Source organism: Carassius carassius, chromosome 30 (genome assembly GCF_963082965.1).
Source record: "Carassius carassius chromosome 30, fCarCar2.1, whole genome shotgun sequence".
Taxonomy (NCBI): Eukaryota; Metazoa; Chordata; class Actinopteri; order Cypriniformes; family Cyprinidae; genus Carassius; species Carassius carassius.
The window spans coordinates 12,285,251-12,300,684 of record NC_081784.1 but is presented as its reverse complement, the minus strand read 5'-3'; the positions used below and the strand labels follow the sequence as shown (position 1 = coordinate 12,300,684).

General features: G+C 36.8%; 1 protein-coding gene across 6 annotated transcripts in view; it reads left to right on the top strand.

Annotated features, from left to right (window-relative positions):
* LOC132110641 (transforming acidic coiled-coil-containing protein 2-like) overlaps positions 1 to 14,329 on the top strand; it is a 43,379-nt gene extending 29,050 nt beyond the window's left edge. For 4 of the 6 annotated variants that reach the window (XM_059517419.1, XM_059517416.1, XM_059517414.1 and 1 more), the window contains 11 exons: positions 430 to 479; positions 581 to 690; positions 1,058 to 1,208; positions 1,697 to 1,831; positions 8,351 to 8,485; positions 9,327 to 9,403; positions 10,952 to 10,995; positions 12,648 to 12,808; positions 13,094 to 13,200; positions 13,371 to 13,491; positions 14,041 to 14,329. In XM_059517419.1, coding sequence (XP_059373402.1) covers positions 430 to 479; positions 581 to 690; positions 1,058 to 1,208; positions 1,697 to 1,831; positions 8,351 to 8,485; positions 9,327 to 9,403; positions 10,952 to 10,995; positions 12,648 to 12,808; positions 13,094 to 13,200; positions 13,371 to 13,491; positions 14,041 to 14,106 — 1,157 coding nt within the window. In that variant the 3' untranslated portion in view covers positions 14,107 to 14,329. Of the gene's footprint in view, positions 1 to 429; positions 480 to 580; positions 691 to 1,057; positions 1,209 to 1,696; positions 1,832 to 8,350; positions 8,486 to 9,326; positions 9,408 to 10,951; positions 10,996 to 12,647; positions 12,809 to 13,093; positions 13,201 to 13,370; positions 13,492 to 14,040 lie in introns of all 6 variants that reach the window. The other 2 variants (XM_059517415.1, XM_059517418.1) reach the window with 2 other exon arrangements.
* Positions 14,330 to 15,434: the final 1,105 nt, after the last annotated feature.

Sequence of the window (15,434 nt, the reverse complement as noted above, 5' to 3'; positions counted from 1 at the left end):
CTTTACATAGATTGCTTGGAAGAGTAAGAAAAGGACAAAATGTCAAAATGCAAAATAAGAATCTTACAGTACAATAAAAAAAAACATTTATTGATTTTGGGGTAAAATGTATTTGTGAGATTCACCCATCAGATAATCACACGTCATACAAGTTTGCCTACAACCCCAAATGCCCCAAAGCTGACCCGTTTTATTAGCCTTCGACCTGCAGGGAACCATTTGCGCTCTAGGGCAGTTTCTGCTTGAAACTAACTGGGTCAGTAGTACAGAGGCAGATGAATTATAGTGCCACTCTCATATTGGTTCTGTCAGTCTGAACTGATGATCAGCATAAAAAGAACTTATATTATTTTTCATTCCTAACATAACCTTTATAAAACATTTAACCTGTTATATCTTCTCTTATTTTCTCTGATGCCTTTTCTGCAGTTACAGATTATGAGATTGAATACATGGAAAAGATTGGTTCCTCCACACCTGTAAGTAAGAGTCATAGACACACTAAACTTACACTAAAAAGCAAGTGTGTGTGACAAACACTAAACTAATATTAAATTACAACTTTGTATGTTTTTTACAGCCTCTGTCGGTGAAGAAACCATCACTTTATCTGAAGCTGGACTCTGTGCCAGACAGTCCAACAAAGACTTCCAACATACAAGATTCAGAGCCCAATTCTCCCTGCACTGGGTAACCCATATATTATTATTTGTATCATATATTGCTTAAAATCAATGAAAATAGTTAATAAGATTAGTATGAAGTGAACATGAAGTCTGTCTGTCAGTTAGCACCTGCTGCTAGATGACATAACTGCATCATTATATTTATATAAACCATTATACCAACTTTTATGAGTATACCACTCTCTCAGAAAAAAAGGTACAAAACTGTCACTGGGTGGGTACACTTCTGTTACTAATTAAAAAATGGTTCTTGATGTTACTAATACTTTTAAAGTATCAACTCGATTACCATGGGGTCTTTAAAATGTTTTTACTGTTTACTTTGGCAGTGTATTCCATGTGTTTAATTGAGTTGCTCTGATGCTTTACAGGAGCTTTGAGGAGATGGAGGCTCAGATCTCGCAGGGGAAAACACCTGTGCTGTCACCACGTGGTGCTCGTGACTCTATGGCCTCAGAGAAGAGCAGAAAGAGGGACGGCCAGTCTCAGAATCGAACACCGAGCAACCATAGAGATGGAGCGGTAAGTGTAAACCAGTCAAACACTGAATGGTTGCATCAGCATCTTTAAGAGTCTGTTTATTTGATTAGCTCAGATAAGCTAATAAATGGAGCCCATATAGTCAAAATACGAGAAAACCACCACAAATGTGTGAAGGTGGGGTTATTTTAATTTTGTCACTAATGATTGCACAGCTTATCTGATGCTACACATTTTTGTTTTCAATCTTAAAGGGACAGTGCATCCTAAAGAAATTAATTAATTCTGTCATTATTTACTCACTCCCATGGTATTTCAAAAACGTATGGGTTAGTTATTTTGCTAGGTATGCAGCTTACTCAGGGTCTCCCCACCAGAATCAGTACCGCAGACTGTATATTCATAAGCTTTGGAAACCCAACTTAGAAGTGTTATGATGCACTAGACTAAATATGAGCTTGCCCTGCCTCACTGACACAAAGACACCTCCTACTCCTCTTGTCTCTCTTCTGCTCTTGGTCCCAACGCAGTCCCCAATCCAGGGCCCCATGGATCCCTCAGATCTGCCCCTCTTAGACAGGCTGTCTGATTTACCTGCCCCTCTCAGCTACCTGGAACCTGATCTGGCAGAGACCAACCCCACTGCCTTTGCTCAAAAACTGCAGGTGTGTAGATAGAAGCCAACCAGCCAACTATTTCTTCTTCCCTGGACCTTTGCAGCTGTGTTTGTGTGAGAGAGAGAGGGGAAGAGAGAGAGAGAGTGCTTGTCTTCATTCTGTGTTTGTTTGTCCCTCCAGTCTTTCATGAACTTTGTCTGCTTTGTTTTATCTTTCATTTTTTGTTTGGCCCCTAGTGCTGGGGTCAGGAGATGTTAAATTAATAGTTTATAGAAAATAGAACATTCTGTCATATTTATTCATCCTCAAGTTCCGAAATGAGTTTTAAAATGATAATAATAAAAAAATGTTTCTTGAATGATCGTGTGACACTGAAAACTGAAGTAAAAACTTGCCATCAGAGGAATAAATTATGCAAAAAATAAATATATTAAAATAACAAAGTTACTTTAAATTGTAATAATATCTCACAATATACAGTAACTGTTTTTACGGTTTTAACTGTTTTTGGCGATCATAAGAGATGTCTTACAAAAACATTTTGAAAAAATCTTAATGAATGAAAATGTTTTAACTGTGTAGTTTCAAGTCTTCTGAAGTTTGATCATTTGCATGGACAACTTTTATGTTGCTGTTATGGTGCTGTTTTTTTTGCTTTTTTTAAGAGCTTGACAGCCCCTGGTCCCCATTCACTGTTGTTACAAAGTATATCTTCAGATACTCTGATAAATATCTCCACTTGTGTTCCACTAAAAGACATAATTTTTAATTTGGCTTGTTTATCCCTTTAAAAAAATACATACTTGTAATAAAACTCCTAGAAAGGATTGATAGATCTTACCACATACACAATGTTCACAGTAAAATGTGTATGTGTCTGTACAGTATATGTAACCCCCCCCCCCACCCCCAGGTTTACTATTTGTGTGAGGCCAGTACAACACTAACCCCTTTTTTCCTCCTTACCCCGTCCCCACGTCATGGGTCACTCCCCCTGTCCTCCCCTCTACCCTCCCTTGTGGCCAGGGAGGAGCTGGTGCTCGCAGCCCTGAGGATAGAGGCTCTACAGGTAGTCAAAAACATCTCTCAGAGCCCCACTTTGTCCACTGTGTCCCTTCAGGTACTGCGCTGAGCCAGCCTACACCCGTGTGTGAGTGTGTGTGCATATGCAAGCACAAGTGTGTGTGTGTATGTGATACCCCCTTTTGAACCGAGCACCCTTGGGTATGAGAGTGAATACCTACCCATAAACTACCTCACCATACTGTGGATGTGACATCTCACTCCTGGTTGTTTAAGCCGTCTCCTGTCTCCTGATTGGTGCTCCTTTTTCCCAATACAACACTCTCTTGAGCAAAAGAGGTGTGTTTCTCCCAGGGCTTTGTGACAATCCTGCATGTTCGCTTGGACAGGAGATCCATAGAAACAAAGTTCAATGTGACTTGAAAACTTACGCTGTATATAGACACTATATTATTGCATCAAAGATGACTGGTTTGTAGATTTCATAATTTATATGCGTTTCCTAAGCAGAATCCTTAAACTGTAGGTGAATTCCTCGTCACATTCATGCTAGTTCCTGGTTTCAATTTGTTACTAATTTACACTAACTTTGTTAACTGTATGCCTGGTTTTAGGCTGCTGGTGTGGCTTCACATGAAGCTTAGCTCAGATCTGCTTTCAGTCATGTTGGTTGAGTTACCGTTACTTCTGTCTCAGCATTTGTTCAGGAAACAACATAAAATAATCCCGCATACACAAACATGCACACATACTACAACCCCTCTAACATGCCTCATTTTGTTGCTGCTCCATTTTCATGATGTTGTCTTGCATGCTTCACAGTCTCACCTCAAAAAGCCCAGCCCACATCACTGGAATGGCTCAACGGTTCTCACATGGCTAAAGTAAGAAGGACAGAAAATATCCCCTTTGAAGTAAAACTAGGTCTAGTCTAAATACAGGTGCATCTCAATAAATTAGAACGTCATGGAGAAGTTCATTTATTTCAATAATTCAACTCAAATTGTAAAACTCGTGTGTTATATAAATTCATTGCACACAGACTGAAGTAGTTTAAGTCTTTAGTACTTTTAATTGTGATGATTCTGGCTCACATTTAACAAAAACCCACCAATTCACAATTCATCTCAACAAATTAGAATATGGTGACATGCCAATCAGCTAATCAACTCAAAACACCTAAAAAGGTTTCCTGAGCCTTCAAAATGGTCTCACAGTTTGGATCACTAGGCTACACAATCATGGGGAAGACTGCCGATCTGACAGTTGTCCAGAAGAAAATCATTGACACCCTTCACAAGGAGGGGAAGCCACAAACATTCATTGGCAAAGAGGCTGGCTGTTCACAGAGTGCTGTATCTGAACATGTTAACAGAGAGTTGAGTGGAAAGAAAAAGTGTGTAAGAAAAAGATGCACAACCAACCGAGAGAACCGCAGCCTTATGAGGATTGTAAAGCAAAATCGATTCAAGAATTTGAGTGAACTTCTCAAGGAATGGACTGAGGCTGGGATCAAGGCATCAAGAGCCACCACACACAGACGTGTCAAGGAATTAACTGAACCACAGACAACGTCAGAGGCATCTTACCTGGGCTAAGGAGAAGAAGAACTGGACTGTTGCCCAGTGGTCCAAAATCCTCTTTTCAGATGAGAGAAAGTTTTTTTTATTTCATTTGGGAACCAAGGTCCTAGAGTCTGGTGTAAGGGTGGAGAAGCTTATAGCCCAAGTTGCTTGAAGCCCAGTGTTAAGTTTCCACAGTCTGTGATGATTTGGATTGCAATGTCCTCTGCTGGTGTTGGTCCATTGTTTTTTTTGAAAACCAAAGTCACTGCACCTGTTTACCAAGAAATTGTGGAGCACTTCATGCTTCCTTCTGCTGACCAGCTTTTTGAAAATGCTGATTTCATTTCCAAGCAGGATTTAGCACCTGCCCACTCTGCCAAAAGCACCAAAAGTTGGTTAAATGACCACGGTGTTGGTGTGCTTGACTGGCCAGCAAACTCACCAGACCTGAATCCCATAGAGAATCTATGGGGTATTGTCAAGAGGAAAATGAGAAACTAGAGACCAAAAAATGCAGATGAGCTGAAGGCCACTGTCAAAGAAGCCTGGGCTTCCATACCACCTCAGCAGTGACACAAACTGATCACCTCCATGCCATGCCGAATTGAGGCAGTAATTAAAGCAAAATGAGCCCCTACCAAGTATTGAGTACATGTACAGTAAATAAACATATTTTCCAGAAGGCCAACAATTCACTAAAATAGTTTTTTTTATATTGGTCTTATGAAGTATTCTAATTTGTTGAGATTAATAATTGGTGAATTGGTGGGTTTTTGTTAAATGTGAGCCAAACTCATCACAATTAAAAGAACCAAAGACTTAAACTCCTTCAGTCTGTGTGCGTTGAATTTATTTAATACACAAGTTTCACAATTTGAGTTGAATTACTGAAATAAATGAACTTTTCCACAACATTTTAATTTATTGAGATGCACCTGTATTCTAATCCCACTGTCCCTGTAACACCTTTAACCACCATTAGTCATAAAACTAGGTCTACAGACAATAAACATTTAATCCTTATCTTATACTTTCTGTTCACTGAAAAAAGGAAAGAAAAAAAAGATTTTTTTTTCAAACATCAAAACATTTTTATAACAAGATACACAAATACATATTTAAATACATATCTATGTTTAGAGAAGCATTTATCCTGTTTTAACTATGTCTATATATATATATATATATATATATATATATATATATATATATATATATATATAATGCAAGAATGCATTAAATTGATTAAAGTGACAGAAAATTTGTTTCAAATAAATGCAGTTTTTTCTTTCTATTCATCAAAGCATCTTGAAAAAAATACTGTATCATGGTTTTTAAGCAACACAACTGTTTTCAACATTAATAATAAGCAGTAATAATGCATGCGCATCAGATCAGCACATGGAAATGATTAAGTGACACTGAAGACTGAAAATTAACTTTTGCCATCACAGTAATACACTACATTTTAAAATATATTAAAAGTAATTTGAAATTGTAATATTATTTTACAGAAATACTGTTTTACGTTTTTTTTATCAAATAAATTCAGCCTTGTTGAGCATAAGAATCTTTTAAACATAAAAAAAAAATAAAAAAAATAACAACTTTTGAATAGTAGTGTTCAAACCAAGATATCATGAGTCTGCTGCTCCTGCCCATTACATTTTTTTTACAAGAAACAACAAAATATAACTCTATTATAGTTCTTTAATATATAATATAATATAATATAATATAATATAATATAATATAATATAATATAATATAATATAATATAATATAATATAATATAATATAATATAATATAATATAATATAGCTCTTTAAAGGACCGTTATAGATATATTAAAAACACATACATTCGAAACCATTTCTCAAACACATTTAATCTGACTCTCTGCATATCTCTCCTTTTTTCTTTTTTTTGAGTAATAATTATGTTTTTTTCTCACTCTGCCACACAGACAGATAGCAAACTCTGTCACAGGATCTCCAATATTCCACAGAGATTTTTTCTTCCCCTGAATAACCTCTAGACATCAGTGCCAAAATAGAGTTGATTTTTAATGTATGAAAAGCATTTCTGGCATAGTGCTGATACATTTTAGGATTATGGAGTGCTTTCATATATAAAAAGAGTGACACTGTACAGTATTATATGACTGGAATAATGAGGTTGAGTGATGACTAACTTGAATTGATGGTCTTCTTAAAATATTAAATATTTTAACATACATTATTAGATAATGTTCTTCCTGAAATAGTCTCACAGACACAATTCACATGCTGCTTCAGCACATTCTCCATGACGTGTTCTTTATTTTATCTTTTCTTTAGCAGGAATTTATAATTCATGGAATTACATGCACAGCTGCTCTGAAAATAACAGGAATGCATCACAACCCCATGCTGTACTGATATGAATGAGTTGGAGTCAAGACCTAAACTAGGCCTCTCAAGTCTAAGACCAAGATCTGTCCAGTTTATGAAAAGTGAAGTGAAGTGAAGTGACATTCAGCCAAGTATGGTGACCCATACTCAGAATTTGTGCTCTGCATTTAACCCATCCGAAATGCACACACACAGAGCAGTGAATACACACACACACTGTGAGCACACACCCAGAGCAGTGGGCAGCCATTTATGCTGTGGCGCCCGGGGAGCAGTTGGGGGTTCGATGCCTTGCTCAAGGGCACCTAAGTCGTGGTATTGAAGGTGGAGAGAGAACTGTACATGCACTCCCCCCACCCACAATTCCTGCCGGCCCGGGACTCGAACTCACAACCTTTCGATTGGGAGGGCCGACTCTCTAACCATTAGGCCACGACTTCCCTTATTCATTCTCATTATACTGCAAAGAAAAATAGCAAACTTGCAAAAGTGAAATGTGACTTTGATGAGGTTGAAAATCATCTGAGCTCTTGTCTGAGACTATTGAGATTATAATCCAAGATTTAGATATAGGCCATGTCTAATGTACAGAATGTAGTGATAGGAGATCTGAGATCAACACTAAACTCTAAATTTGCTAAAGCTTAATTTCAACATTCTGTATCAGGTTTTAATCTCATTTTGTACCTCCCGTATGACTATATGCCCCCTCCATGATCTGAGTGCAGCCCAATAATGCAGTGAATGGTATTAGGCCCAAATTCTCCTTGCAGACCAAACATGTGGTGGGCATTCTGTATTTGTACCCTAACACATGACCCCCTATCTACCTATAAGAGTCAAACTCAATTAATCTCCTAATCCAGCTCTGTTAGGAAGAATTAATCAGCTCTAATCAGCAAGTAGGTTTAAAGGTCTAAACATGATGATTATTCAGTAACTACACCCCATCACTGGCTATAAAGAGGCCTTCTGGGAACAATACAAATCCTGAAAACGATACCATATATATATATATATATATATTTTTTTTTTTTAAATCCATTTTAAGATTCCAGCATCAATTATTAAATTACAGTACATTTTAATTTAAGTAATATTAGTTCTTTTGTTTGTGCCTTTGAAGCAGATATTCAGAAAACATGTCTGTCTTTTACTGTAGGACATATGCATATAGGTTGTTGCTTATATTCATATTTTACAGTCTTTTGTCGCACTATCTGGTCTCTGAAAACTAATATAATGGATCAACCTGTACTCCTGCAGTCCTCGTCTGACACAGCATTCCCTCTCTGATCCGGTCACAGCCGCAAACCTTTCATGACAAACAGCTTTCACACCCATCTCACATTAAGGATTGTCAATCATAGAATTCCAGCTGTATGCAGCGGCCAGCGGGCCAGTCACAAACTGCTGGAGGCTTTTGAACCCAAACTAAGAGCCTGCTCTCCATGGCATTATGGCTTTGCTGAGTAGAACCTGTAGATGATGTGCTGCCTCCCTCCAAGAAATGTGATGTAAATATTGTTTTAAAGAAATAAACTCACAGGTTTTTAATGGTTTCTCCATAACTCTCTCCTCCGCAGCAGAGAGAAATGGCCTCACCGGGGGACAGCGAGGCTTCGAAGAGCTCCCTCTATTCACTATCAGGATACATTGAAGGGGAAAGCCCTCATCTGCCATGTGACATGGACCACTCTCTTGCCATCGCCCGAGAAGAGGTATATACTCTTCATTTTACAGTTTATGTATGTTTACCTTGAGTTAAATCTGTAAATTTTATAAAATAAATCTAAATAAAGTGGTAAAAGCCCTGGATAAAGTAATTTAATTTTAAAGAGCTGGTTAAGGCCACTTTTAATCTTGGATTCTGAAAACTTGCATTTGCAGTGCCAAAATGACATCCAATCGAAAACTGCTTCAACATACATTTTGTAACATTTTCACAAGCTCTGGACAGTCATAGAATCTTTCCCATGATGTGTTTAGTTTCAGCGTCTGAGGGTTGATTAACTGGACTGATGAGAAAGTATATATTTTTTTATTTTGTGTGAAGTGAAATTACTCAATTTCTCATAATGCAATTTTCAAGTGAAACAAGAGACTTCTCCAATGATTAAACCCATTGCTTTCTTATGAATGACTGCAAGCTCAAACTTATTATTGAGTGCAACGCCCACATCTCAAAATTCGGTCAACAACTGATGGATAGAACCAAGTCTTCCCCTATGTTTTTAAGTTATGTTGATAATCAGTTTTACTCATATGTACGTCACAAGAAAAGATATGTTACTACTTCCATTTTGTCAATACTTTAAGACTATCACAGCCGATTTATGTGGTTGCATTTCCACTGATTATTAAAAAGGGTTTCGTGCTAATCATCTGCAGAACTTCCCAGGTCTCTGTTTATTAACTTCATAAATATGCAAATAACATTAATTTAGGATTTTTACAGTGTGAAACATGGCAAAGGACAGCCCAGGTTTGCATTAACCCAGAATGACACTGGTTTATCATTTTCCAGAGTGTAAAGTGTGTGAAGTAATGCTCTAATTTCAGATTGTTATAAAAGAGAAAGAAGCCATGGAGTGGAAAAGACAATACGAAGAGAGTAGACGGGAGGTGGAGGAGATGAGGTGGGTGTTTTCAAAGGACAGAGATTCCTGTGCCCTTGTGAGCTATGACGAGTGAAGCTTGCGTCATTTGCCAATCTCATTTTTCCCCACATCTACCATGACTTCATGTCTTCTGTGTAAACTTCAAATCAATAAAATAGTCAGGAACGTTCATTCAAAACATATGTTCCTTAGTTTATACCTGACAAATCCCTGTGCATCGTACCATACAGCCCACCTCTCAATCTGTTTATCTCTTTCCTATGTTTTTTTGAAGTTGAGCGTAAGCAGAAAGCCAATTAAAGAAGGCCTTAGCATGTCAGATGTGCCAAAGTTGGGGGCAGGGAAATGGAGGGCATAAACGAAAGATAATTTAGCTTTGTTTTCAACCATCAGGAAGACACATAGAACCGTCTTTTCACACAATTAAATGCCATTTTAACATTATTATTATATTTTACATTCCCCTAACTAAAGGTTATGACAGTTAGGACAGGGTCAGGTGACAGTTTTATTAAATAGCTCATGTTCAGCATTTTTGAGGTATTTTGTCACCTCACTGCACTTTTAATAAAAAATGCAACGTTGTCTAATTTAGAAGATAGTCGATTGAACCAGGACATGTTTTGAAGCTGTCCTTTTTTAATATTTAAGGGGCAAAGTGGACAAGGTAATCATGAATGGTTGAGGTTTACAGCCAGCTGGACTAGGCCTTGTTAGTTTGGATAAGAATGGTGCTTAGTTCATTAGCCTGATTGGGATTAGGATAAGGAAGGCCTAAGAGGCTAAGGAAGACACTGCTAATCCATCTGCTTACTGTGCCAGCAACCTGCTTTTCTCCAAGCAAGTCTTTCTGCCAACTGAAGTCTTGTAGTCAAACACATGACATAACAAATGCCAGTTTCCTGACACTAGGACATCAGGTTTCTACACTGCCGTTCAAAAGTTTAGGGTTGGGAAGATGTTTTTAGCTGTTTTTGAAAGTATCTTATGTTCAACAGGCTGCATATATTTAATTAAAAATACAGCAAACATTTTTTTAAAATCTAATTTATTCCTATGATGGCAAAGCTGCATTTCTGCATTTCTCTAGCCTTCAGTGTTACATTGAGTGTCCTTCAGAAATCACTCAGATATTCTAATGTTTTTGCCGAGGAAACATTTCTTATTATTAAAAATGCTGAAAACAGTTGTACTGATTAATATATTTGAGGAGAATGTGATAATTTTTTTTTACATTTTGTAACAATGTAAAAGTCTTTACTGTTGCTTTTGATCAAATTAATGCTTCCTTGCTCAATAAGACTATTCAATTCTTCAACGGACTTATTATATTAGTCTATTTTAACACTGCAGATATATATATATATGCTTTGATAAACTTGTTTTTGAAAAGTTCCTTGCATCTGCATGTTAAATGACCTATATTCCGCAAAGTCACACAGCCTGTTTTATTCATTTAAAGCTAAATGAAAAACATTATGCTTAAAAAGATCTGATCAGATCAGATCGTGTAGTGTTTATGCACCTTATTTAAATATTAACTTGATTTTGGCTTATTCTTTGCAGGAAGATAGTTATGGAGTATGAGAAGACTATTGCAGAGATGATTGGTGAGTCTTGATGGCTAAATACAATTTCATCTTCTCCTGGTGATTTTTAATATGTGTTTTGTGAACCCTGCAGGCACTTTTGGTTCTATACATCTGCACTTTTCTTCTGCTACACTGCTATAGATGAACAGGCACAACCCTTATCCAGCCACACCACACCAACACACATATGCAATATGTGTTTGTTACTTTCTCATTTAATTTGCAGACAAATCTTTCGTGCCTCTGGACCCATACCCCGGTCAGTTGCAAGCACAAGCCTTCATGTCTCCCTGTACATTCCACTTAACTTCAGAAAACACAAACATGTTTCTGCTCAAAACATGTCCCTTACCAGGCCTCAACCACTGACAGATTAATCGAATTTCTTTGCCTGTCCTGTATTTACGTCCATGTAAATACTGTAAGCTGTGTGCATTCTTACATTTGCAGATTGCGATATTGAGTGTCTGGTTTAATCATGACATTTTCTCTCTTTTTGCAAAGAAAAACCTTTTCTTCTTTCCCTTTTTATATTCTTCACGATAAACTGCCATCCTTGATATTCTGCATTCCAGTAGTATCAGTCATTTTATTTTCACTTTATTTTGTATCATTTCTTTTTCCATGGTTGATTTTCTTGGCCAGTTTTCTGGCTCTCACCACCTACTTCGTTTTATTCTAGGACACTTTCATTAATTTAAAAATTTGTCTATGTTTCTGACACGCTTTTCTCTCTCACACGTCCCACCCTGCTGGCTTGACTTAATGCAGTCCCTTTTTTTCTGTTTTGCTCCCTCCGTCCCCCATATATGTTTGATAAATCACTCAGGCATGCCTGGTAAGTAACAGCAACTCTTTATTTTCTTTGTTTGTGTTGCATTCACCACATCTGATAGTGACAGAAGTCGCCTAAATGCAATTAAGTACAATCAAGCTAGAGAAAAGTAACTATAAAAGTAACATTTTATTTTTATTAGAACTGTTAAAAAAGCTTAATAACCATGATACAGTTTTTTCCAAGATTGTTTCAAAAGGACCAAATTTATTTGAAATAGAAATCTTTTGTCAATTTAATAGATCAATTGAGTAGTGTACATTTAAGCTTAAGTAGTAAAACTAGAATAAAACATTTATAGTCAATTAGAAACCATGATAGATTGATAGTATTTATTTAAGGGTGGGGAAGGGAGTTCCACACAACTGAGTGATGATTCAGTTGAATCAGTGAATCAGTTTTTTTTAAACCAGTTCATTAAAATGATTCATTCGGCAGACTTGCTACAGTTAAATGAAATTTTTAACTATTAATCCTTTTATATAATTTCCCTTAAAATGAATGAAGGAGTGCTGAGTAAGTCTTTCAAAGGTCTTCTCATCTCTCACAATGTTTCTGTGGTTTGTCTACTGTATCTTTGAGTGTGTGTGTGTGTTGTCTGCATGCATCACAGAGATGCAGCGTCGAAAACTGCATTTTCATTTGTCATTATCAATGATGTAGACATGGCACAGAGTATAATTTCATATTTTAAGTACCCAGGGGAGCATAAAATCACCCTCTACTGCTTCCAAAAGCAAATTTGCACATCTATTTGATTGTATTGTGCATTGTGCATTGTATTTTTAGTGTAAAATGAACTCGATCCATTTATGTTTTTGTGTGTCTGTCTCAGAGGGTGAACAGAGAGAGAAGACTCTGTCTCATCACACTATCCAACAGTTGATTCAGGAAAAGGACCAGGCTTTAGCTGATCTCAACTCTGTGGAGAAATCTCTCGCTGACTTATTCCATCGCTATGAAAAGATGAAGGATGTTTTGGAAGGCTTCCGCAAGGTAAGCCACTATAAACTGAGATTGATAAAGGTTAAAATCATTGTGAATTTACATTTGCAGCTCTGTAATCTGATGTAATTCTGAGTCAGATGGATAGAAAAATAAAGGTCAGGACATGATTGTTATAGATTGTGGATGTTACATACAAACATCGAGCCAAATGAATGCAAGCTTACAACAGTAATTATTTGGCTGTTGGTTAACATCATCTAATAGCTTGTGCTTAAGAAGAAGGGGTCATTATCGGCAGTCATTTACTCACTTCAATACCTCTTTTTTCTTTAGAACGAGGATGTGCTGAAGAAATGTGCACAGGAGTACCTGTCTCGTGTACGTAAGGAGGAGCAGCGCTACCAGGCCTTGAAGATCCATGCTGAGGAGAAACTGGATAAGTAAGTACAGATCTTTCACATGCATATGTTTTTAATATGCTTTGCTTTGTACAGGATTTCTTTTGACTGGAACAACATTTGTTAGGCTAATTGTAAGGGTCAGACTTACACTGTGTGAGAGTCCTTAGAAATATGAAATGTTGGCATGACTGACCATGTGGCACCTGCAGGGCGAATGCTGATATCGCTCAGGTGAGAGGCAAAGCCAAGCAGGAGCAGGCAGTGTATCAGGCAAGTCTGAGGAAAGAACAGATGAAGGTGGACTCACTGGAGCGCACACTGGAACAAAAGGTGTGCTCACACTCACAAATCCACATGCTCATCTGTTAAAGTCTGATCTTGCAAACTTAAAAGTACAGTACATGTCGTTGTTGTTTAAACGTTTAGTATTTTTTATAGTAAAACAATTATTTTATTTATTTATATATATAGTGTTATTTATGCAATGCTTCTATCTATCTACAGTATATCATTTTATTTTAAATGTATATAAGAAAAATTTATACTTTTCCTCAGTACTGACTTTACTGTTACATTAAATACATTTAATGCATCATTGTTAAGCGCATTAATTTGATAAAAAGTTTGATAACATGTTCTTTGCATGCATCCTGGTTTCCTCAAAAATATTTCACAGTACAACACTGAAAATATTAGTGGAGTAATGGCTGCTGAAAATTCAGCTATCATAGGAATAAATGAGATGTTAAAAAATAGATTAGTATAGAAATCATATTTTTAAAAACTATAATATTTCACAATTTTACTGTATTTTTGATCATACTGTAAGATAAAATAACATGATACATGATTAACATGATAACATGATTTTTTTTACAGAACAAAGAGATTGTGGAACTGACCAAAATTTGTGATGAACTGATTGCCAAAATGGGAAAGAGCTAGCCGTCCATTTGACAAAGTTCTGTCCACACCACAAAGGGACACAAGAACAATAACTGGACAAGATGGAGGGACAAGTTAAAAGTGTTTGTTATTGTTTTTTCCTATTTCTAATGGACAGAACAATGAACTAACCAAACAAAGGGAATCCACACTACTGAAGTTTTCACATAAACTTGGAGTCCCTGGGACTGTGAGGACACACTAGTTTCTGGCTGTAATTATTTTCATTGTGTTAATGTACACCACCTTACCTTTGTTGAGGGTCTTGTGAGAATACTCCCCATCAGTAGAGACTTTGTTTGAATGTCTGTATAGCTCACACACACACACACACACACACACACACGCACACACACACACCACACACACACACACGCACACACACACACACACACACACACACACACACACACACACACACACACATGCAGAGAGTAAGTGCTTATAGTGAGTCTGAAGTTATGAGTGCTGTTGCCATGACAACCACTGATGGAGCCGACTGTTAAATTGATTCCTGTGGTACCCTCTTTTTTAACTTAAAAACAGAAATGACCAGAGAGAATATATATAATATAAAACAGATGAGTTAATCATTCAGTTGTCACAAAGTGGTATTCATTTTCATTAAAAAAATGCATGTTGTAGGTTTTGCCGGTTTTGTAAATATGAAAATGACTTGAAAATAGTAAGGGAACATAATTGCAGATTTTGATACTGTTAGTTTGATCAGCTTCCTTATGTATTTCTGTAGATACTTGTTGTTCCTTTGTTTCGCTGTCTTCTAGCAACACTGATGTGTGCTTTTATTTTTGGATTTTATTTTGATATATAAATGAACCCACTTGTCACTGTCAGTGGTTCTGGGCTAATTTAATCTGAATGGTTTTGTCTCCGTCCTGTTATAGCTGATTTTTTAGACAAAAGAAACTCCATCAGCTATACAGGACATGCTTACAAAGTGCAATAAAAGATGGCAATACAACTCCTGTTTATCTGACCCATATTCCACAGACACAGTCAATATGCAAAATGTAAAGACTTGATGATGGATGTAGTAACAATCACATTTATATTTATCCATTTAGAAGATGCGCTTAGCCTCCCACTAGGGAATTTGAAGAAAGCAATAATGTTGTTAATGAACAAACAATGAATCTTGCTGACATGATCCTATGTATGTGCATAAAAAGATGCATTAGTTAGCTGGCAGATGGGTCTTAAAATCATGCCAGACAGACTTTATTGGTGCCAATTACATGCTGGCACAGAACCAATCTGAGTGAGTGAAAAAACAAAATGAGATGGTAGAAGTAGAATTTAAGAAAAAA